The 24456-nt window shown below is 43.5% G+C and overlaps 3 protein-coding genes and 1 long non-coding RNA gene across 4 annotated transcripts; 2 read left to right on the top strand and 2 right to left on the bottom strand.

Annotated features, from left to right (window-relative positions):
- Nucleotides 1-3680: 3680 nt before the first annotated feature.
- Nucleotides 3681-10317, bottom strand: LOC135243610 (calcium homeostasis modulator protein 1). The gene is made up of 3 exons (XM_064315564.1): nucleotides 10227-10317; nucleotides 5238-5795; nucleotides 3681-4848 (listed from the first exon to the last, which is right to left on the bottom strand). Exons 2-3 carry the CDS (start codon nucleotides 5784-5786, stop codon nucleotides 4372-4374), a joined length of 1026 nt encoding a protein of 341 aa, XP_064171634.1. The 5' UTR covers nucleotides 5787-5795; nucleotides 10227-10317; the 3' UTR covers nucleotides 3681-4371.
- Nucleotides 8215-12316, top strand: LOC135243535 (inositol 1,4,5-trisphosphate receptor-interacting protein). The gene is made up of 2 exons (XM_064315449.1): nucleotides 8215-8617; nucleotides 9973-12316. Exon 2 carries the CDS (start codon nucleotides 9984-9986, stop codon nucleotides 11622-11624), a length of 1641 nt encoding a protein of 546 aa, XP_064171519.1. The 5' UTR covers nucleotides 8215-8617; nucleotides 9973-9983; the 3' UTR covers nucleotides 11625-12316.
- A 491-nt stretch (nucleotides 12317-12807) lies between these two features.
- On the bottom strand, nucleotides 12808-15034 carry zp3c (zona pellucida glycoprotein 3c). Its single transcript, XM_064315475.1, has 9 exons — nucleotides 14384-15034; nucleotides 14179-14297; nucleotides 14004-14104; nucleotides 13755-13920; nucleotides 13526-13640; nucleotides 13347-13432; nucleotides 13185-13261; nucleotides 12948-13093; nucleotides 12808-12859 (listed from the first exon to the last, which is right to left on the bottom strand). The coding sequence occupies exons 1-9, from the start codon at nucleotides 14876-14878 to the stop codon at nucleotides 12851-12853; spliced, it is 1314 nt and encodes a 437-aa protein (XP_064171545.1). The 5' UTR covers nucleotides 14879-15034; the 3' UTR covers nucleotides 12808-12850.
- A 325-nt stretch (nucleotides 15035-15359) lies between these two features.
- On the top strand, nucleotides 15360-23081 carry LOC135243749 (uncharacterized). Its single transcript, XR_010326779.1, has 2 exons — nucleotides 15360-16785; nucleotides 22115-23081. It is a non-coding gene; the product is annotated as an uncharacterized LOC135243749 (long non-coding RNA).
- The last annotated feature ends 1375 nt before the right edge of the window (nucleotides 23082-24456 follow it).

Raw genomic sequence — 24456 nt, 5'->3', positions numbered from 1 at the left:
TGTTGTAATTTTGAGACTAGTTTTATTTTATAAGGAATACACATTCAACATCTTTATTAAATTTTGAATATATTTTCATTCTGAGTAATGCCTTACTATCAGGCAACTGCTGAGCTACATATTTCATAAGAATGAAAAAACCAGACTAGCATTTTCAAGAATAAAGAGCCTTTTGGACAGGATCACTGGAGCCTATCCCAGCATGAATAGGCCCTGGACATTTTGCCAGTCCATTGCAGGGCACACACACCATTCGCTTACACATGCATATCTTTAGGCGATTTAGAGTCTCCAATTAGCCTAACCTGCATATATCTTCAGGCTAGGAGAGGAAACTGGAGTGCCTGGTGGAAACGCACATGGACCTGGGGGAGAACATGCAAACTCCACCCAAGGCCTTCTTGCTCGGAGGCACCAGTGCTACCCGCTGCAACCACCATAGAGTTTAGGAGGACTAGAAGACCTGTTGCTCTGAGACAGTATATCTAAAGCACTACGGAACCTCCAGTGCTACCCGCTGCACCACCATAGAGTTTAGGAGGACTAGAGGACCTGTTGCTCTGAGACCGTATATCTAAAGCACTACGGAACCTCCAGTGCTACCTGCTGCACCACCATAGAGTTTAGGAGGACTAGAAGACATGTTGCTCTGAGACAGTATATCTAAAACACTACGGAACCTCCAGTGCTACCTGCTGCACCACCATAGAGTTTAGGAGGACTAGAGGACCTGTTGCTCTGAGACAGTATATCTAAAGCACTACGGAACCTCCAGTGCTACCCGCTGCACCACCATAGAGTTTAGGAGGACTAGAAGACCTGTTGCTCTGAGACAGTATATCTAAAGCACTACGGAACCTCCAGTGCTACCTGCTGCACCACCATAGAGTTTAGGAGGACTAGAGGACCTGTTGCTCTGAGACAGTATATCTAAAGCACTACGGAACCTCCAGTGCTACCTGCTGCACCACCATAGAGTTTAGGAGGACTAGAAGACATGTTGCTCTGAGACAGTATATCTAAAGCACTACGGAACCTCCAGTGCTACCTGCTGCACCACCATAGAGTTTAGGAGGACTAGAAGACCTGTTGCTCTGAGACAGTATATCTAAAGCACTACGGAACCTCCAGTGCTACCCGCTGCACCACCATAGAGTTTAGGAGGACTAGAAGACCTGTTGCTCTGAGACAGTATATCTAAAGCACTACGGAACCTGCCCACACGGGACTGTGGATGAGACGCTGCTCTGAGAAACACTGTGGCTGTGGGATTCACAGCTAATGTCTTTTAGTACTTGCTGCTACTTCCAGTAAATGCTTGCAAAATCCCAGCAAACATTTTAATGGTGAAAAGTCTATGTAAGCGTTCAGGTAAAACTTGGCCTACATCTGGTTGAAAGGTTTAAGTTCTCTAGTTGACTTAGGACATAGCCAGGCTATATCCGGGTAAAACCCAGAGCTATATTTGGGGTTAATTTAGTCTGTTTATGTCAAAACAGACCTAGGTTTCCACCCTCTTTGACAGCCAGATTCTGGCTTTTGCTCACCGGGGATGCCGTTTGAGATGGGAGGGTTTTTGTGAGTGCGTCAGCGCGTACACAGAGAGAGATGCTGTGTGCCTTTGGCCTCTGTTTTCAGATGGTTTGTGAAATCGGCTGCAGATGTCTAGCGTACGTTTGAGGAGTATTCTCACGTCTGTCGGTTGTGCGAGAGACGGCGGTGGACAGCGTTCGTTCTGACCGCGGTCATGAGCGAAGGTCGGGACGCAGGCCTGTGGCTTTCTGTTATTTTTGTGCTAGCAGCAGCTGAGCCTGCAAAACAAATTAAAGACAATGCTGCATTCTTCACATAGGGTACACATTCTTGCCCCCACCCCCCACCCCCTTTTACTGAATTTAAACAAAAATACTTTTTTTTCCTCCCACAATCGCTCCCTTGTACAGCTTTAGCTTTGCCATTCAGCTGAACGTCACATTACATTTACATTTCAGGCATTTAGCAGACGCTCTTATCCAGAGCAACTAACACAACTTTTTACATGCTGCATTTACATTGCATCCATTTATACAGCTGGATATATATACTGAAACAATGCAGGTATAAAGGGTACAATGGCAGTGTCCCAGCTGAGAGTCAAATCTGTGACCTTTAGGTTACAAGACCTAGTTTACCCATTACACTACACTGTCACCTTTGGGCATATTTGTCTGTCAGACATTTTGAGGGGTTCTCATCTTTAAAGAAGCTGTAGTGTGCGAGCGTGAGAAACGGTGGTTTTGCTGACGTAATTTAAAGAACTGTTTTTCGAAAGCCAGGGAGAAGGCGGTGTGCCCGACTGTACAAGTCGTGCTGGGTTTTGCCATGCTAATGGGACATGCAAAGACCGAGATGTTACTGCGAGCACATTTTTTTTTATGAACCCCAGACGCCAGATGCATGCATTATTCAAGAAAGGCCCAGTTTCATTCAAATGAGTCTGAGAAATTTCTGGTGCTCGAGTGTAGCATGCCGAAGCACCATGTTGTGATTTCTTCTTCTTTCCCATGGGTCCCTGCTTCCACCGTCCAATGAATTGAACCATTGTTGAAAGAACCACTGACTCACGTAAAGTAACTATTAGCATCGCTACGCACCTTGCATGAGTCATGGCGAGAGAGAAGAAACAGCAGAAGCACATTATAAGTAACAAAAAACAGGTGGAAGAAAAACTGAAAGAGAAAGTTCTAAGAGATATATTTCAACAGTTCTTCTTCTTAGTGGTCTCTTAAGTTGTTCTCTGTTGAACACCTGGCCTACATCTTTGAACTGGCATGATATTTAATCATTATGCTGGCAAAACAACAAAAAATTCATATAATTTGATTGTTCAAGGCTGCAAAGGGAAATTAATACCAAGCAATTTGCAATAGCCAGGAATTCAGATGAGCTGGAGGTTCAGGTACTTTCTTGTCCATTCTCAGATAAGTTTACCAAACCATAGTCCTAACCCGTGGCCTTTATGCGAAAGAACTGATAACTGATATGGGATTGGCACTTTGACACTGAATACACCCACATACTTGGCTGCCTGCCAAGCAGTGAAATATTACAGAAATTAATATGGCACGACTGCACCACCTGCTGGCGGCTCGAAGGGACTGCATCTCCGACATAAACACACGACCACAAATCACTGTTTTCTCAACAGCTTGGAGGCCTTGTGTGTCACATTTAACATAAAATCCTCCCCCAACTTCAATGGGAAGCTACAAACCCCATTTAGCTGTCCATTACATTACAGGCATTTAGCAGAAGCTCTTATCCAGAGCGACTCAAACAACTTTTCACATTGCATCCATTTATACAGCTGGATGTATGCTGCAGCAGTGCAGGTTAATTACTCTTGCTCAAGGGTACAACGGCAGTGCCCTACCTGGGAATCGAACCCGTGACCTCCTTACCCGTTACACTATGCTGCCGCCCGCGCCAACATTTCTATGTTCTGCTTAAGACTGCGTTTGGCCAGTGCGTATCTGTAAACGCAACAAGCGAGGAAAGCATGCAAATGACGATTCTGTGTTTGTCCTCACCATGCAAATTGTATGGCCGTGGAAATGTTCGCCTCTGGTTTGCAAATCGAGCGGTGGGTGCGCTGGGTCTAAAGTCCTGTCTGATCACAGTTTTGCTGGCAAACTGGAGCTGCAAAAGGATCTTGGCATTTTGTCCGGCAATAAGTACGCGTGACGACATAATGTGAAACTTTATGTAACCTTCTCGATTTAGTGCCTAATCTGGGCAAAAATGTTGAATGATTTTAACCCTCCACAATCCTGCAAATATCATTCATGAAGTTGTACCAAACAGAATGTCTCCATTCGGTGATATTGTGTTTCATTTGTAAATAAAAAATGAATGTAAGTCAAGCGTTTATTGATGGTGCTACAGGTGGGCGGATAATTGCAGGAGGACGTTTAACAGATCTACATCAGCTTAATATTCAGATTTCTAGTAAAAACATAAATCACATATAAAGGAAAACACTCTACAGGGCATGCTAATCTTTTCATTCATTTATTTTTTAATAGCTTTATTTTGTTATAGCTTGTAAATAATATTAATAAAGTCTAACTTCACAAATCAAGCAGGAGATCACTTGATAGTTTAGGATCATGTCAGTGTGCCACTGTCGTGTCGTTTTTGACATCACGTCATGACATGAAAGCTCAAAATGTTCGCAGCCTTTCACTCGCATGTTCTTAAGGAGCCGCATGATGCCCGTGAAAATACAGATTATTTTCTGCTCGCCAAATTATTTGTCCACTCGGATCCCGGACATGCGATTTGATTTATATAAATTCCATTGTCGGTCCTGTCATTTTTTAAAATAAATGTTCAAACCTTACTATGGTAGGTAACCCACTCTTTCTTGGGCGTCTGGTGAGCAAAGCCGTTCATCAAACCATTTCCGTTGGCGTCTCCATTAAGAAGGTCCTTTTTCAGGGTGAGTGGCGGTTTGCACGCGTGCCAGTTCCAGAGGACTTTGTTCATGTCGTCCTGGGCCGTGATGCCCAGGAGCTTCTCCTCGTCGCTCTTGTGTTTTTCCTCGTCGTCGCTGTCGGGCGTGTCGAAGCGGTGGTTGTGAAAGCTGTGCATCTCGCCGCTGGCGCTCTCGAAGTACTGCTGAATGCACACCTTGGCGAAGGTTTTCGCGTGCTCCGTGCAGGTCTCGTCGAACATCTTGCGCTCTATGTCGATGTAGTGGGACCAATACTTGGTTTTCAGAAAGGCGGCCTGCGTAAAACAAGGCCGGATCGCTCTGATCATGAAAGCGATGACGGTCAGCAGCAGCAGGAAGGTCCAACCAAACGCCTGCGGGATAGAGAGCAAACGCGGCATCCGGTTTAACCCTACTGTAAAAAATCTCCAATGTCCAACCTTCTCACGTAAAATTAGTCAGCACAAAAATAGAATCAAAGTTGAATATGACAGAGCAATTTCATAACATAATAAAGAATTAAGAGTTTTTTATTTCTATTTTTCGTTTGTGTTGTAGCCAAGTTGTAGTGAACTTGCAAAGAAAGTAATACACGGTTAGTGACGCTCGTCAGTTTTTCACACTAGGCCTACTTACCGTTTGCTGGATACACAAAGATAAAATGTGTTCAGCAGCTTGATAACTCAGACCTTGATATCTCAGTCTATCTTTCACTATTTGTAGGCCTGTGCATGCGTTATAATTAGACGATATATGGCCTCACCTGTGATATACACTGGATATACCTGGATGCTTCTTCTCGTGATATAACGTCATGGCCCTCGAATATGTGCTTGCATGGAATTTTGGCCAGCAATCTTAGGAGCTCCGCTTCCGAGAGGTTGTGATTTCTCCGCTTTTCAAACCGATTTACGTCCAAGTCGACGCTGAAGGCGCAAAGGAAACTTTTCCCGTCCATCAGCGTCACGGATATCCAAACCGCTGGCGCGATCAGAGAGCGCTGCGTAATTGAACACAACATGTAGCGCAGGACCGTCGGGTCTTTCCCGCGCTCTCCTGCCGGCCGTTTCCACTCTTCAGTCAGGATCGAAACGTTGTTGTTCAACACAAACCCAAGTAAGAAAAACCAAACTGGCGGAATTACTAAAATCCCGATCCCATACGCGTAGTTATACTCCGGCATACAGGGGCAGCTGAACTCGAAGGCTGAGTATAGCTGCGCGCTGGCCAAAGCCATGATGCCACAGATGCCATTCATGAAAGACTCTTGATTGGACTGCAAAAACTGGAACATCATACGAAATTTATCCATTCTTGCAGTCTGAGGAAAAACAAAGAGAAGAGGGCAAAGAAAAGCAAAATGTAGTTTCAGATTAATTTAAGTTGCAACATGTAGCCTAAACAACTTCTTAACTATCTTAAATGTTAATTTAATATGACTGTTGGCATATATCTACTATCTGAATCGTCAATGTCCCAGTTTATTGCGTTTTGGAATTTGGAATTTGAAATTATGGCCTACATTTCTCTATAATCCAGTGTGATATGCCAAACTGTTGGAATGAAAGCCAGTTTTTCTTAACTCATTTCATCACGTTCCCAACTACTGCTTTTTTAAGTCCTCTTAAAATGACATAAATCGAAACATTTTTCTAAATTGATAAGTTATTGGCTACTTACTTTAGTTTGTCCTCCTAAGCAGGTCTTGTTAAACGATTTTTTTAAATAAAAAAACGGCCGTGGAAGAGGACGACCAGGTGCTCCTTACGTTGAAAACGCAGCTGCGTAAATGTCACTAGTTTAATACGGCTGTATGCTTCTATGAAGAGAGAGAGAGCAGAAGGCTATCATGCTTCGTCCTTCGTCGGCATAGAATAGACTGCGTTACGTATTGAAAGCTAAGTTACGCTGACATAATTTAAAACTGAGAATTTCTAAACTCTGTTTGCATCCCTCTTTAACCTTTGAGATTGAAGAAAACAAGGCAGATGCGTATTTGCACTCCTGCTGTTGCCAAGGAGACGGGCAATAAAATTTGCAAAATGAGTTAAGCAAAATCTAGCCACATTCAAATGCTTTCAGATCCAATCCAAATTTTGACTGATTGTTACAGGTGTTCTATCTATATCTATCCATCTATCTGTCTGTCTGTCTGCCTAGGTTCTACTGGGGGCATTCAGGGGTGTTCTGGTCTAAAGCAAGAACATACAGTTTAAGCAGCTCCAAAGCAGTCTGTACCATGGCATTACATTGAAGCGAACTTCTCGCCTTAGACCGCGAATCCCCAAAGACGAATTCATTATCAGAATTGTCTACGTTTCAGAAATATCCTCCATTGTCAGCACTATAAAAAATGGCCCGGGCTAATCAATAACATACACTAAAATTGAAATAATAAAAGGAAACTCTGGGAAGTGAACTACTCCTTTGAATGTGAGAGTTGAAGTATTATTGTAAAAAATCTGCAAAAAGTTCCCACATAGGAATGTGTCTTACTTGGCAGTTCCAATATTATGTAATTGTTCAAATAAGAAGACTAACAAAACATAAACTTACTTACTAATCTCCCGTTTCATTATAATAAATATCAAAGGTAATAAGGCCAATGTACTGTGGTCAATTTGTTAAAGCAAATTTCTTTTAGCAAAATAACAAAAAAAGACCCTAAATTGACAAGCTGATAGGTGCAGTCTGTTCGAGACAGAGCGTGCATGTGTGCATGCATGATATTTAACATGGATTCGCAGACGGAGATGTTATCTTTAGCCCATCTTGCAGATGTTCCTGGACGTGCTGTGCAAGGGGACCACGGTGCGGGACGAATGACACCTGTGCCCTTTCGCCCCCTCTAGTGGAAATCTTAGGTACAGACATAGAAATGGTTCTCTTATATGAAGAACTATTCTACCCTTTCCTCTGTGGGTGCAGACGATACCTGTAAAAATATTAGTTTGAAGAGCAAATGGATGTACAGAGATGTTAGGATACACAGAGGATTTGACTTATGTTTTGTTGTTATTTATTACTTTGATTACTGCTTCACTCTGACAGCAAGAGCCTTGTGTCACTTAAATTATGATAGATAACTCTCAAATTTCTAGCAACCAAACTTACTTGAATCTAAAGTGTTATATTGCCCTCTTGTGGCTAGAGTAGGCTACAACCTATAGGAAAAGCCCGTTTCATTAAATGTGGTACTATACGCGATGTTAACACTACGTTCAAAAGTGCCTATCAGACACCCTAATCCAGGGCGATAGAGGCGCACTATTTATGCAGCTGTTAGAACATTCAAGAAAGTTTTTAGGTGAAATATTTGGCATCAATACCAGACAAATCCCACACCGTTTTAAACTTACAACTTTCTCTTTAAAGTCGCCAAACTCTGATGACAAATGCTAGCATTTGAGTTTCTCTGATATTACCAGACTTGTAGACAAAATGGCAATTTATTTGTGTCCTGTTCTTTCGCTAACATCGCTCAGTGTGGACTATTTGAATAGTAGGCCTACTCAAGTTTTGCAGATAAATCATATTGCTGGTGACACTGTGGTCCCGTACACAATTATGCTGCTGATGGCCATACAATTTTTTAAAACCATTTCTACGATAATTTCAAAACGCCTTTTAAAAACACTTAATTGTTGAATAGGTTACTATCACTTATCGAAAACCAACGGTTCAAGATATGAATAAGTAACGTTAATGCTACTCGATATGTTCACCATCTATTTCCCCTAAAAAATAAGAACGTTCTACTTTTCTTGCGCTCTCCGTAATTTGGCCAGGAACACGTGTTCGATTTAAAATATTTGTTGCTCTCAAACTGAGATACAGGGGTATAATACAGCCCATACTTAATATAGGCTAATCAACTGATTACTTCGCATCGCCTCAAGTTTGTTCTCTCGACGACGGTTCAGACAGGGAAATGAATGATGAGTTTAGTAGGAAGGAAATACGACTTATGGTGTTTTGCGTTCAGGAAACGAGTGAAGCCGACATTCACCCGCATACTACATAGGAAGAGAAATAACTGACTCATTCTTTTTCATTGCTGTCCCTTTCTCTCATTTCCGTGCAAATAACGATCAAGATTAACCCCGCTTTTAAAACGTAACCTTCGGGAGGTCTTGTCAGGAGGTTAGTATTTACTGTACTTGCATTTTCATTGCAGTTTTGGGTACTCAGTTGCGCCCAAATATGTTTTCAGACGTTTCTTTTTTATGTTGGTAAAAATGAATTTCCTTATATACAAATATCTATGACGAGAAAGCTGCATCTTCAACATCTTAAGTCCATTATTGTTCTTTTTAAAGTGTAGGCTTCCTAAATCACTCTTCCTTTTAAGCTGAACTTTCATGTGAAAATACTTCCATATAGGGACTTAACTGTTTTCGTTTGTAGCATTCTAGGCGGTGTAAAAATCGTAGCAGGCCAATTTGTGGTTGTTGTTTTAGTGCAGGTTTATAGGCCCGCTCGTTAGCTTCGTTTATATTTATTTATGACTAATAGCATTTTCAGAAATTTTGTAAGTATTGAACTTATTCGATTGGAGTCAATGATATGTACCGCAGGATATACAGGGTGCATTGACTTTGTCTTATGGAGCCTGTAGCCTTCTTAAGAAGTATATTATTATTATTATTATTATTATTATTATTATTTATGTCAGCCATACAGGCTATGCGATCACTGTTGTGTAATATTTTAACCATTTCAGCCATCATGACTTTACGATTTGTTTTAGTCACTTTTTTAGCTACTTGCCGCGTACTGTTTCCGATTTGTGATGGACTCATTCGTAAGATGTCGCGTGATCATCTGTAAACCGAGCCCTTGTCTTGGAGCTGTCAAATTGACTCTACCCTCCTGTTCACGTAAAACCATAAAAACACTTCATACATAGAATCAGAATAAGGGGAACTTTTTTTTCAAATATTTTAGTATTTTGCTTCTAGTTTAACTGTAAACGAAGAAAGGTTTTCACGAATGGACTGATTTGCGTTATATCTTGTGCATCTTTTTTTTGCCTGAATGTAACTGAACTGAATTAATTGTAATTTGTTTACTTTAAGCTTGATTTCGAGCAACCGGTTTTATTTTACAATGCTAGTTACACAGAAATGGATGCCACGTCTGTTAGAAGAAGCAGAAAATTCTGGCATTATAGTTTAAGGACTGCTCATTCAAATTGACTTGTGCATTTGAGCTGACCTACTGCCAGTCCCAGTAATAGCATTTCTCATTACATTACATTACAGGCATTTAGCAGATGCTCTTCTCCAGAGCGAATTACACAACTTTTACACAGCATTTACATTGCATCCATTTATACAGCTGGATATATACTGAAGCAATGCAGGTTAAGTACCTTGCTCAAGGGTACAACGGCAAGTGTCCTACCCTGGAATCAAACCTGAGACCTTTAGGTTACAAGACCGGTTCCTTACCCATTATACGTGCTGCACTGCCATTTCTCCCTTGTTTCCCTACAGAGCGACCACCCATGATGCAAGCTGCCAGTTTTGTAACCGTGGTGACGGCGATTTTCTACCACCTCAGCAGAGTGGGGTATGAGAACAACGCTCCCATGACGGTGCAACAAGAGGAAGGGGTTCAGCTGGCGCCTTCTCCAAAAGCCCAAGAGGTGTCGAGATCAGAGCGAGATTTTTGTCCCGTGTACCAGCAGCTTCCTCCGGGAGGTCAGGAACAGACTTACGTACGCCAGAGTGGCCTCAACAGTACTCACGCGGACGGCGGGCCCAATGGCGTCGGCGACGTCCTCCTCTGGCTCCTCGTGCACTTCCTGTGGAGACGGCTGCGGAGCCCAAACTCCCGGGACCCCGCTCGGGCCCGGGCTGAGGACCGCGTCCTCGCCGAGGGGTCGGTCCCGGTCTGTCCCCGGGCGCTTCGTCTGGACGACGGCGGCGGCGGCAGCGGCGGCGGCGTCCTGGGGGGGGGCTTCTACGGGAGGTGCGTCCGCGGCGCCTCGCAGGAGCGCTGGAGGACGCTGGAGTTCGTGGAGGGCTTTTCCGACGACCTGCTGGGAGCCCTGCGGCGCACGCTCGGCGGGGAGGCCGACCTGCGGGTGGAGGACTGCGTCGGGGTGGGGAGCGTGTACGAGTCGTGGCGGGCGGGCGAGCCCCTGGCGTGCGACCTGCTGGTCCCCCTCGCCCCGCCGGAGCCCTACCGTTTCAGTTTTCGGCTTTGGCGCGGCTCCGGTAACGGCGCCCGTCCCGTTGGGCAGGCCTCGGGGAGAATCCGGCTTGAGGGGCCCGCCGGGGACGAGGCCGGCTGCCTCTGCGCCACGGCCGGCCCCGAGGAGGACGTGCTGTGTTTGGTGCACGGCCCGCGCGCGACGACAAAAGCCGACGTCCTGGAGAGCCTCTTGTGCTCGAAGGACACGCCGTACCTAGCCAGGGACCGGGTCACCAAGTGGTTCCGAACAGCCGTCGCGAAAGCGTGGGGGCAGATCTCCCACAAGTACGACTTCGAGCTCACGTTTCGCAACCGGGACTCCCCGGGGGCTCTGAGGGTCAGGTTCCGATCGGGGAAGACCGTCGTCTTCAACCTCACTCCGGCCGTCCGCTTCGAAGATTCGGACGCTTATTTCGTCTCGCACTTCACGTCGGACGCGGGCGACCGTTCGCCCACCTCCTGGCCCCTGTCCTTCGCGGTCTACGAGAGGCGCCTGCTTAAACATTTGGCTGAAAGGTTGCCGGAAGATTCGTGCCACCTCCGCTGCCTTCAGATCGTGTCGTTCCTGCACAAGAAGCAGGTCGGCCTGACGGGCGGGACCTCCCTGAGCGTCTACCACCTGAAGACCGCGCTGCTCCATCTGCTCTTGGACAAGAGGCCCTCGGAGTGGTCCGCCACCCAGCTGGAAGACCGCGCCTGCGACCTTCTGGAGTTCGTCCGGGAGGGTCTTCGGAAGACGGAGCTCCTTCACGCCTTAATCGGGAACGGTCGGGTTCCGAAGGAAGTCGGAATTCCGCCCGTCTTCCGCGCGGCCGAGCCCGTCGATCTTTTCCGCCCCCTCGCGGCGCAGGAACGTCTGCGCGCCGGAGCGGCGGAGCACTTTGGGGAGATGCTCAGGAACGCGGCCCTGCTGATGCAGGAATACGCGCTCCGCTGGGCCCGGGGCTGAGAACGCATCCCGCTTCAAGGCCCCAGGCTCTCATCACGGTCATCGTTTGCGAGGCGTCGCGTGGGAACGTCGTCGATGGAAAACTGTCGTTCCCGTTTAAAACGGCAATGTTTGTTGAGAACACCAACGTAAAAGTTTCACGCTCACTTTTATTTTATTTTTTTTTACAGTCATTGCAACCTGTTAAATGCTCTTTCAAGGAGCTAGGATGAAGGATTTTTTAGCGAGGAAACATGAATGCATCCTCTGCGGAAGCTTTTTTTTTTTCCCCCAGAATGTGACAAATGATTGACGTGTGGATCCAGCTTTCCCCATCTGCTATGTCTGTAATTGATGTGGCTTCAGAGACGCTTGAAATGAAAAGGACTTTCCATTTGCCCAACACACATTTCCTGCAAAAATCATTGTGTAGCAATTTCTTCCAGCCCAACTCTTTTGCCTCAGAAGTCTCTAGTGCTTACACACAAAAAAAGAATTTAGAGTCAGAGTCTGCAGTACCATAGCCATGCGATAAAGGTAGTTGGCATCCAAGTTTAGTAATGCAAGCTAGTTACCGATTTAAAACTCGTTATTTGAGGAAAGCGATTCCCAAGTGCTGTTTAAGCAAAGGAATGGACTTTAAGCTTGGCATGTTTTGCTTTGGATTCATGAGGTCACAAAATAAAATAAAAATCAAGTCACTGGTTAGCAAATGTTAAGTCATTCTTTAAAATGGAGGACAAGTTCATGAGAACTCAGCTTGATCCTTTCTCCCCTGAAATTAACAGGCAGCCCAATTAAACATGAATCAATCTAAAGAGGGTCAGCGCAAACTGTCAGTCAAAGTCTGGCATGATGGCCCATAGGCAAGTTCAATTTAGTAGCTTCAATGTAGTTAGCTACTTTCATGAAGCAGCTTGGTTTACTCCTGTACTGGGCATAGCACTGCAGCTTAAACTACTTCCAGGGTCATATGGGCAGCTACAGCTTCAGAGAAGCTTCCCCAACATTAGCCATGTAGCATATTCCACTCCATATTAGGGTGCAATTCAGTTTTTAGATTGGATTGAATTATGTAGGCCAGTGAATGCCGATGTGAGCGGTTGTGTGCGCAATCGAATGGAGGGCTAAATGATGGGCTTGAGCAGCCACGCTCTTGTCATTCAAGCACAACAGCACAAAGCAAAATCAGGCAAGAGGAAACTAGACTGGGACAAGTTGTTTTTATTCACTTATTTAACATACCCCTATGGTTCCTGAAAGACAATGGGGAGGGGGGAGAAAGAAAAAAGGTTAAACACAGACATGAAGCACACCAGAACACACGAGTCGAGTCATACAAACCTCAGCCCACTCCTGTGGGAAATTCCCATTAAAACTGGGCTCGTACTGGATACCGTTTTCCGGCCAGGACGTGGCGTGGTCCTGGCTGCCCGCACTCGTATCCCAGCTCAGGAAAGGCTCAGTGGAAACTTTATTGGCAGGGGTTGCTGCAGGGCGGCACAGGAATAAGGGTCACAACGGTTAGTCAGAAGCCCAGATTTGGAATGAGTGTGTTGTTTAGGGGTGCTGCACGCTTACCAGTCCTGGGGGGGTCTGGACAAACGCTTTTACAGCAGAGACAAAGAGCATCGTTTCTACGGTCCAACTCATGCCACCTGAAGGACAAACATTTACACATTTACTTTAAAAGGGTTAAGAAACCGCAAGCGGAGACTCTCCTCCCACAAATTATGTGCTCACATGTCAGACGTCCTGTCGTACGTGCAGGCCTTCCTGTAAAGAGTCGCAGTGGCCGCAACAGTGACCTCGCAATAGACGGAGAGCGCCTAGAATACACAGGCACACCAGTATTATGGGGTGGGTGAGCACAGGTTAATGACAGGTGGAGGGGGAGGGGGGAAATGGAATGAGATGCTTACCTGTTCTGCAGGCATGGAGGGAAAAACAAAGGCCTCAATGATAAACCTCAGGGTAGAAAGGTCTGTGGTCACGTGGTAGTGGGACAGGCTACTGTTCACACTGTCCACCATACAGCTGTGGTCAGAGCTCACAATTAGTGCAAGGGAACAGTAGCAGAAGACAACCAAACCTCCTCCTCCTCCCCCCCCCCCCCAAAAAAAATAAATAAAAAAAACTAAGACTTGTTACCCGTAGTTTTTGATCGGTGTGAAGAGGAGCGTAGTACTGGGTTTGTCAGAGGGAGTGATCCAACAGCGATTGGCAAAAACTCTTTGACCACCACCAGCTCGGACCTCAAAGTGCATACCTTCGCCAAGTTTAAAGTGTGCCCCAGTGCCAAGTGGAGCCCAGTTTGCTATTAAAGAAAGAAATGGCAAGAGATTTTAAAAATTCACAATTTAAAAAAAAAAAAAAAAAAAAAAAAAGTCGGTCACATACCATCCAACACAACGAGAACCATGGATCCTCTAGTGGGAGGGGACATCGTGTAGTTGCGTCCAAGAATTGGGTGAATGCCAACATCGTAAGTTCTTTGATACCTGGAGGAAGAGCAGCGTTCAGACGGATCACCACCACACACGCACCACGCGCATACTACTCACGCGCGTCTTACCGCGGGTATTTGCAGGTCACTGGCACGGTAAGGGTCGGCGTTCGTGTGATGTTGCTCTGGGTTGTGAATTTACGCAGGTAACGAACCAAGTTTGTGAACACTATAGAGTCATTCAGGACCTAGAAAGAGTTTAAATTTAGTTTTAATAAGCACATCTCAGAAACTACTTCTACTTCAAACGAGCTCAAAACCCGGGCCATTTTACCTGCGGTTTTAATCCACAGCTTGTAATAGGATAGAGGAAGTAATAGTGAAGACCTCGAGCTGCATTGACGCGACAGTTCCCGAAGTACAAGTGTCTCCAAGCTCGGGTGTCGTTGACAGCGTTCTTTAGGATCCTCACGTATATCCTATCCATGTGGCACAGTGCATCCACCATTGGGAACGAGGGCTTGGGTGGGGCCGGTGGCAAAATCGTTGTCGGCAACATGACATCTTTTGCCTCTTGCGGGAGCGGCCCACGATTATTGAAATGAAACCATTGTTTTTGTTTAGCTACTGCAGCGGAATCATCTCCGTGAACATAAAGCGGCAATTTATAGTCGGAAATAGCTGCATGGTTTGACTTCTGCTCCGGGGCAATCTTTAAATCCGCTTCAGACGGGAAATGATCTTCCCAGGCATTTTCAGTTTCCGGTCTCTCGGTGGCGGAAAAGGACGCGTAGTTTAACAAACACACGCAGAAAATTGCCACGATCATTTTTTTTTTTTTTTTTAAAGACCAGAAAACCCCACCCGACTTTGCCCACGTGAATTACGCCAGCTTGCTGTACCGAGAAACATGAGACGACAGTCCTATTATAGTCTGTTCTTATAGAGCTGTTCAATTGGTTACACCGGGTTGCTAACGACTTGTGAGAGGAGGGAGACGGCTTACATTTTCAGCTGATGTTAATGATCGGAAATCGTTGGCTGCCACGTTATTATGTTTCCAATGTCAGTTCCGCCTGGTTAATTCTGTAGGCCAGTGGTTCTCAACCTCGGTCCAGGGGGCCCACCGTGTATGCTGGTTTTCGTTCCAACCTCAATTGCAATCTCAGAATTTTAACAATCTGTTCATTTTTCTTAATTAGGTGTTTTCCACATTAAGAGGAATTATTTACCCTCTTAAGCAACATTATGTCAGGAATTGCTTTGCATGACACGAAGAATAAAATCCCATTTATTGTGTTATTGTGTTGGTTTTTAAATGATTGCAAACAATCACTTAAAAAGAGGTAACATTTTTAACAGATGAAATTAACGAGGGTAATTAATAGACTCCTCATTAGGTTGCTGAACACGCGTTTAAGTGCATAATATTTCCCTTAAACTGATTAGCACAATACAGGTTTGACTCGTTATCATTTTCTTTGTTTTTGAATTCTTCGTTATCTATCAAATGATTAGATTTAGTGACCAGGTGTCCACACTTTCCCCAAATAGAAACCTGCTGATTTGCCTCAGTCTTTTTTTTTTTTTTTTTGATTAGTTAAAAAGTTTTTTTAACCTCTTTATGTAATCGTCTACAATATAGCACAATGTGAATATGGGACTTTTATTCTTTATGGCATGCATAGCTATTTCTGACACAAGGTGGCTTAAGTGGGCAAATAATCCCTCTGACATGAGAAGCACCTAATTAAGGAAAAATAATAGCTTGTTATAATTCCGGGATTGCAATTGTGGTTGGAACGAAAACCAGCATACACAGTGGGCCCCCAGGACCGAGGTTGAGAACCACTGGTATAGGCTATTATGAATTAATTACGAGTACATTATTTGTCAATTCCAGTATGTTATTGCAGGTTGTGGTCGATACTTCTGTAAATGGTAAATGGACTGCATTTATATAGCGCTTTTATCCAAAGCGCTTTACAATTGATGCCTCTCATTCGCCAGAGCAGTTAGGGGTTAGGTGTCTTGCTCAAGGACACTTCGACACTCCCAGGGCGGGGTTTGAACCGGCAACCCTCCGATTGCCAGACAATCGGTCTTACCTCCTGAGCTATGTCGCCCCTGTACGAGTGATTTGAATCCATCAGATCAACTAGTGCTTTTATTTTATGTAATGTGTTACATGGCAACTGATTTGATTAGAAAGGGTCGCTTTTTAAATTTTATTGACTGAACTCAATGAAATGTCAATGAAATGACTTGCTTGTGGAGCACTTTGTGTCACATTTGTGTATGAAAGGTGGCATACAAGTAAAGCACATGTGTCAAACTTAAGTCCTGGTTCATTTAAGCCGCTGATTGGCTAAGGGATCCGCACGGCTTATTCTCAAGGCCTTAATTGGCAGCTCGTTTAAAGAAAAACACGAAAACCCTCAGACACTGTGGCCTCTTTGGGATTCAGTTTGATGCCCTTGAATTAAAGTTCAAGGGCATCAAACTGAACTCTATGAGTTGTCGCACTATTTTGAGACAGTATGACAGTCAGCGTTACTGTGATATATTTAAAGTCACACAAAAAAAAAACTAAAAGGAATTAATTTGGACTGTTCTATCTCCATTGCGGCTTGTGAATTTTGTGATTGGTTTTTCAGTTCACAAACTCAATGCAGCGAAAGATGTGGACATCTTGTAGAATGGTACGGGCTCCTTTTCCCCAGAGTGCATGACAAGGTAATTGAAAAAGTTTGGCCTCAGGTGAAATTTCTGCACCTGGTATAATGCTGTGACTAAAGCTGTATGAAATGCATCGGATTCATAATTTCATAATTAAATGTCTTGTGGCACTTATAGTAGTTGAAGTTGAAATGTTTTTTTTTTGTTTGTTTTTTTTTTTTGTTGAGATTGCACAATTACTATGGGGTTGTGTTCCCCTTAATTTGGCAAAGTCATGGGTGTGCGTATTTAGCGTGATTTTAAAGAAACGAAAAATTGTTTTGGACAACTAGTGAAGTCTAAGAAAGTAAGTAGACTGCGTGACATTGAGCTGTGGTGAGCCACTGTCATTTTGTGTTCGTGAGTAGCAAAGACAAGCAAGAGCACTTTGTGTGTACTTCAGAAGCTCCTGTTGTTAATTTGACTAAAATATGAAATAGAAATGCCTTGTGACTTCAGACCAGCAGTGAACAGCGATGTTTGCTGAAGGCAGATGTTGATAATCAAAATCCCACACGGTAATAAGGACAAAACAAAAATGTATGTATGTGTGTGTGGGTGTTAAATATTTAAATTGCTGCTAATATTTCCCTGGAGGAAAATTAATCATTTTTCCATAGATCGCTTAATACTTCTTAAATACCGAAGAAGAAAAAAACCATTATGTCAAGATCCTGTAATTAATCTAATCTTTAATCATAGAATTGCCAGGGGTGGATGGGCTCCTCCTGTGGTGCAGGGTTCCTCCAGAGATTTTTTTTCCCCGTTGGGGCAGAGGCGTCACTAGGGGGGTGCGGGGGGTGCGGACTGCACCGGGTGACCCCATCAGAGGGGGGCTGTGACACCGAAATGACTGCCAATAATTGTGTGGAAAATGATTTAATGATTTGATTTAATTAGCGATATTAATGTGACGAGAAGCGCTTTGTCGTTTGAATGCATAACACGCAATTCCTTGAGCCCGCACCGGCCAGCAAACCCATTACCCCCCCCCCCTCCCGATGAACTTCCAACAGCACCGCCCCCCCCCCCCCCTTTGTCAACAAACTTCCAACAGCACCCCCCCCGGTCGCCAAACATCGGGTGCCACCAACAGTTGACCGCACCGGGTGTTACCAGCCCTAGTGACGCCACTGCATTGGGGAGTTTTTTTTTTTTTTCCTGCCACCATTTGAATGTTTTTCTTCCCATTGAGGAGTTTTCCCCCCCCCCCAATTTTCTTTTTCTGTTTCCCCTGTAAAGCATCTTGGTGACCGTGTCTCTGTGGCACTATAGCACTGTAAAGCACTATACAAACAAAACTGAATTGAATTACAAAGAAGCGTTCTAGAGCTTCAAACGCTGCAAGTCTCTACGATCGATGATTAGGGTTAGTGCTGTATTTTGAAAGTTTGCTGATTTAACACTGAATAACAGACAAGGGAATATCCCTTTCTAGCTGGTCACATGGTATTATGTACAGAAGTTCACGTGCGCTTTACATGTGCCGGACACAGGTGCTTGATAACATGCGAAACACGAGAACACAACATGGCTGTAGGCTAAAGTTTGTGTCATTCACTCATCAGAGCTGACAAAACAAGTGAGCATTCGTGGAGGAGGACTGCTGAGTTTGGGGTATCCTAAGGCAAATGGTTTTGGGGTTATTAAATATACCGTGACTCATGCTACAAGTAGTTTCACAGAGTCCTCAGATATTACTCATTTTTATTTTTGTGAACTTTTATGACACGTTCCATGTCTCTTATCTGCATGAGGTTTGAAACCGGCATCTTTCAAGAACATGGAATCGAAAACAAAGTGTTTCCCCTGCGAGAACAGGACCAAGTTAATATGTTTTTTGGGCTTTTTCAGCTTTATTAGATAGGACAGCGTTGAGAGACAGGAAGAACTAGGAGGAGAGAGAGGGAGAGACATGCGACAAAGGTCGACGGTCGGACTCGAACCCCCGGCGTGGCGGCTCGCAATGAGCATGTGGAAAGCGCTCTTATGGGCTGCGTCACTGGAGGCCCCGAACAGACCGAGTTAATTATTTTTTATAATTTAATTATTAGTTATTCCTACTTCGGAACGTACACATCATTGAACGCTCGCATGTTCCCAAATGTTAATTTTTCCTTTGTCTTGTAACAGTGTGTGTCTTGGACAATAATGTGACAACAAGTTCCACTAAATTTATTTAGCCAAGAAACATGTACACTGGATGAGGAGGAGTAGCAGACATGTTAACATGGTACAGCAGATGGTAAACGGACAAAACACATACAGTATACTGTAACTCGACTCACCTTTGATTCTGTACCAACTTCAGGAACTTACAATGTGCAACTAAAACAAGATAATATATTCTGTGTTTTTTCTGAAATAGGATAATGCTCGTGTGCTGTGGTCTCTCTCTCCTTGATGAAATTGGGCAATGAAGGGTTCTTTGTCTCCAACCTTGTTTTGTAGATAGCATATTTACCTTTAACCTGTAAGACGCAGGTGTCCGGACCTTTTAAATTTTTGTTAGTAGAAATATTCCTTAAATCCGTGTACCTATGTCCCTTTCCCAACCTTTCCCAATATGTCGATATTAGCTGTGCATATGATTGTTTGTCAGTTATGGCTGTAGGCTTTAGTTTAACATTTGTTTGCTTTAAAAAAAAAAAAAAAAAAATGTTCAGGCATCTTGGTTCTGTGCGTGTGAATTAGTCATGTTCAGTTTTCATCGTTTGCCTGTATCTGGGGTCCTGTTTCAGCCGTTTGCTCTCCCTGTAGCTGATACGTGTGTATTCGTCATGGAAGCAGCGATCCTTTCAGAGCTGAACAGCCTTGGGTCCTGACACTTGTGTTGTCTGAGCACGTTCAAGAGCAATTCGTGACTTTCGGTGGATGTCGATCCCCTGGAGCCTTGTGAAATCCCCTGTCGAGTTTTGTACCGTCTGTCTGTGCCCCGTCTTGCTTTGTTGTAAGGGGCTTCTGTTGCTGGGTAATGATGTTCAGCCAATGGGAGGAATGAATAAAAGTTTTTTATTTAAAAATTTTAAGGATTACTTTTCAACAGGATCTGTCACCTGCTGTAAGGGGGAAAAAAGAATATCAGAAAAAAAAACTACACAAAAACCTGCACCCCTACCGGCCCTTTTGGGATCATATTGGACACCCCTGGGCTATGGGGTGGGAGTAAAGGGAGCAGAGAAAGCATATTTCACTTCAGAGGCATTACAGATTTTTGGAAAAGGTATGCATCCCTGTTGACTGGGTTTTTTCAAAGTTTGGAACCCACCGTCACATTTTAGATTGAACCGGGTCTTCCAGCCTCCATCCTTGCTAAATCTCCCCCTCATTGTAGCCACACCTTTGCACCTGCCTGGGTGCTCAGGTGCCTGTTTGTGGTCCAGAGGGCGGCTCTGTGCAGGTGTGGGGTTTGATTGTTTTTACGCGCTTGGTCTCTCTCGATTTCGTCCTGTGAATCTGACGAAAAAGGTTGGGTGTCAAGACGACATTCAGGGCTGATGTTGAATCTTGCCTTTGATGGTCATGGGGAACGGTGGAGAGCAAAGCAGTCTGGAAGGCCTAGCCCATCCATTTGTTTTCGAAGAAACCCATTGACCCCCCAAACCCCCCGCCCCACCCCCCATCAGCATGGTGCCAACAAGGAAGAAGAGAAGAGCGACAGCAAATCTGTCTCTTCTCGCTTTTACCTGTCATGAGTCAGTTAAGCTGTCACATTTGCGCTGATTTCCATATTAGCGTATGGCAGGAAACGGTGATTGTGTGCTTTTTTTCTCTCTTCTCCCCTGCATTTATTTACTGTATGTCATCTCCAGAGGGGTGAGCCTATCCTCACTGACAGAATGATCCTGTTCACGTTCTTCAGAAAAGAGTGTGTGCGTGTGTGTGTGTTTGTGTGTGTGTGGATGCGTGTGCGTGCGTGCATGCGTGCATGCGTGCAGCAGCAGCAGTGGGGGGAGATTCACTTGACGGACTGCTGTGGTGATTCACGGGGCTGTGGTACGATCAGTGCTATATTTTGCTTGGCAAAGTGCCTGCTTGTTGTGGGCGAAAAGGGGTGAGAGCTCCTGCTTGTTAAATCTTGTGCCCGTTGTGTCCTCTAGAATCTCCGTGTATATTTTTACATTCTTTTTTAGACCCAGCTTTCTAGTGAATCATGAACGCATGATTCACTAGAATATTTGACACACATTGTATTCATATTTATTCACATTTATACTGCTTATATCTAACCTATAGTGCATTCACATTTATTCATATCTACTATATCATTTATACCACTGTCTATGCTGGTTATATCTTTTTATAGTGTATTCATATTTATACTACTGTCTATAGTGTTTATACTCACCCTGTTCATACTGTACATCTTGTCAATACTGTTCATACTGTATGTACCTTAGCTTCTTCATATCCCCCATATTCTATATTTATATTGTGGACATACACTTTACTGCACTTCACTGCTTCTTTTGCACGTCTGGTTAGATGCTAACTGCATTTCGTTGTCCCAGTACTCGCACTCTGTGCAATGACAGTAAATTTGAGTCTAAATCTAAAATCTAAATCTATTTATTGCGCTGGCTAGTGTTTCCTTCCTTCGGAGCCGTCAGAGTTAAGAGAGATTCTGACACGTCTACGCGCCGATGCCAAGCAGAAACGAGAGCCTACATTTGTCTTTTATGGCTGGTTTCCACCCAGCTTGGCACCACTAATCCAATAATACATCACAGTCTGTCTTAATCCAGTGTTAATAATCCTGTTGGGGAAGGGAATTCAGGGTGCTTCTCTTTCCATTCAACTTTGTTTTACATATTACAGTTTAATTTGCTGTTCAGCAAAGCAGCTTATGCAGGAATTTGATCTGGATCCATCCATTTAAAATTTGATGGGAGAATTTACAGCCTTTTTTACTGTCTATGATGATGGATGTAACTGTGTCAAACTGTTGAAAGGACCCTATCAGAGGAATGTCAGGCAGATAATCAAGACTTTTTTTTCCTGCTGATCTGTCCATTTGTTTGCTTGTTTGTGTGAACATGGTCCATCTGAATGTTTTGATTAGATTCAGTAGGCCTATATGATATGTAATGCTGCCTTTACTGCAGTGGTACTTTCGTATTTTTAGCCTAGAATACATAGCGTGAGTTCAGCCATGTTTTACCCAATAACAACTATTATGAGTTTGATGCATTTATTTATGAAATTAGTCACGGATTTGTACCCCACATTCAGGTACAAATGCTGAAATTGTTCCCCACTTTAAAACTGTAGATTGTGTAGCTAATGAATCTGGTGTTTAGGAGTTACAATGATTGCTTCATGAGCTGCCGTTCCTGAAATTCCACAGAATGTTTTTTCCCGGAGCGTAGAGCTTCAGGTGCCAAGCTTCAGAGAAGTTTTACCTGCGGCAGGTGTGAAGTGGCCTCTCAAATAAGCACACGTCCCAGCTGCTGTTTCCTGTGGAACTGGGAACAACACTGCAGCAAACCAGAGAGCCAGTGATGAGACACTGAAAAATAAAAGAGACAATGGCAACGAAAAGTGAGCGTCAAGTCATAAAACACGTTCCCCACACAAAAAACAAGCCGGGGCCCAATCACTGAGGAGTGGCCCACACACTGGCTACCTGTGTAAGATCTATTTACAAGTGACCTGTGGCTCACAACAAGTATCAGCATCCCAAGGTAGTGAAAAGTAGTGGGAGTTGCAATCACCTCAACACCAACAGCACCGCAAAAAAAAAGGAATTCATTCCTACCTGACAGAGTAATGGACACACTCAGTTATGCTTGGATACAGTTTTCAAAAACAATGCTTTGTGATTCATTTTTTCACATCTGTCTTCCAGCTGTTTCATGTTTTTTTTTACAGCTTGTTTACAGTCCTCTCTGGCTGGCGAATCTTTTAAACTGTGAAGATCTGAAACAAATATAAGCACACACTGAGGGGTCCCTTTGGAAAGAAAAAAAAAACACACTTGATTGTTGTAATCTGATGACATCTGGGAAAAGTGAACATGTTGGTGGAGTTCTCTCTGTTTTTGGTTTTGATGGTGTATTACTAAACAGACGATACAAGTTTGTAGAGTATTTTCTGCTCATTTTCTTGCATTATACTGATTTGATATATGTTTTTTTTTTTTTTTTTTTGTGGACAAAGCTGTAAAGAATGGAATGAAATGGAAACCCTGTCGGGACTTGAATATACCTGTCTGGCTAACACTTACCACCGCAGGGTATGGTAAATTAGCCTCTTTTTTTTGTAAATCATGCTTATTTCACCCTGAGTTGCAAGTTCATGGTAGTTAGAGACAATTTGGTCCCCCTCACCTCTAAAATGATCACATTTGTTGATTCCTGTTGAAAATTGTGATCACTGCGTGAAGATTTAGCAAAATATCAATTCAAAGCAAACAATTAGAAATATGAGATTCACAACTGTGCTTCTCTCTTTCTGGCTGTGTACAAATGTATAGGTGTAGTGCTCATATGACTAATGTTTATGGTACAACCCCAAGTTACTTATCAATCAAGAATTTAAGAGACTCTACTCTCTTGGTCATGAATGTTATTGTACCTGTTGAGGCAATGTATGAAGTATGCAGACAATGAACTCTACTCCTTGGGTTGAAAGCTGCTCGGTACTGAAGACAGACGAGCCGCCAAAACTACAGCGAAGCAAGGGGAATTAGAGAGAATATCATAAAGTAAACCGTTTATATTGAATGTTTGTGTACAATAAAAGTAGTATAGGAAATGAATTTAAACGTGATCCACAAATGTGAGGAAATGCAGTGAAGCAATCCACTATGATGGAAACATTCTTACAGTAGATTAGAAAATATTTTATTGTAAAAATTCACTTGTCATTTTAATGGTAATTTGGAATGATGCAATAGAAATGTACACATTTGGAATTTAAAACATTTAAAAGGGGGTTTCAGTTAAACATTGATAAATAAGACAGTATGTTTCCATTAAAATAATTAAACACTTTGCTGGCTATAATTTATCTTTATTTTACTGAACTGTGTCAACAGATTGTGTACATACTGTAAAAATGTACTTATGGCCAATACACTTCAAACACAAATGACTGTCAGGATTAAAATGAGAAGGGTGGAAATACATGCTCCAGGACTATGATGTTCATGCATTAGGTGGTGTGAGGCTGAACAGGAGAGCAAACCACAGATGAGTTCAGCAAAAAAAAAAAAAAAAAAAATTCAGTCAGTTTAACTGAATTTGCATTGATGTTTCACATTTTTGTACATCACCTCTTTTATTTTCTGGAAGAACATGTGTCAGTCGCATGATGACAGATGTGTTTTCCCCTCAAGTGCAAAGCTTTGGCATTCAAGGCCTGACGATACAGGCTTTCCCCAGACATCTTTTCTTCTATTACTATTTTAGTGCTTCCTAAAACCTTTTTTTTTTTCTTTATGTGTGCGTGGTAAAATGGAAATTAAATCAGTTGAAAATGACCGCCAAATAGCGACGTCACAGACACATCAGTAGTGATAGTAGTGCATATATACCCGTAGACAGTGACCATCAGGTCCTGGAGTTGAGTAGCGCTGCTTTAGAAGATAACATTCATTGAAATGTTGATGAGGATGCAGCTGCAATATTTTTTACAGAACTTTCTCGCATTTATTCACAGATGGATCTTTGTGCAACAGGTGTACTC

Source organism: Anguilla rostrata, chromosome 2 (genome assembly GCF_018555375.3).
Source record: "Anguilla rostrata isolate EN2019 chromosome 2, ASM1855537v3, whole genome shotgun sequence".
NCBI lineage: Eukaryota > Metazoa > Chordata > Actinopteri > Anguilliformes > Anguillidae > Anguilla > Anguilla rostrata.
The sequence above is the reverse complement of the archived record's forward strand: the minus strand, read 5'-3'. Positions and strand labels throughout refer to the sequence as shown.

Bases quoted from the DNA above. Each gene is read 5' to 3' on its own strand.
- LOC135243610 (XM_064315564.1), bottom strand. From the start codon at position 5,786: ATGGATAAATTTCGTATGATGTTCCAGTTTTTGCAGTCCAATCAAGAG. The intron at 4,849-5,237 runs GTGAGGCCATAT...TCTATCCCGCAG, and splicing joins ATATCCAGTGTATATCACAG to GCGTTTGGTTGGACCTTCCT.
- zp3c (XM_064315475.1), bottom strand. From the start codon at position 14,878: ATGATCGTGGCAATTTTCTGCGTGTGTTTGTTAAACTACGCGTCCTTT. The intron at 14,298-14,383 runs GTAAAATGGCCC...AACTCTTTCTAG, and splicing joins GCTGTGGATTAAAACCGCAG to GTCCTGAATGACTCTATAGT. The intron at 14,105-14,178 runs GTAAGACGCGCG...CTCTTCCTCCAG, and splicing joins GTGACCTGCAAATACCCGCG to GTATCAAAGAACTTACGATG.
- LOC135243535 (XM_064315449.1), top strand. From the start codon at position 9,984: ATGATGCAAGCTGCCAGTTTTGTAACCGTGGTGACGGCGATTTTCTAC.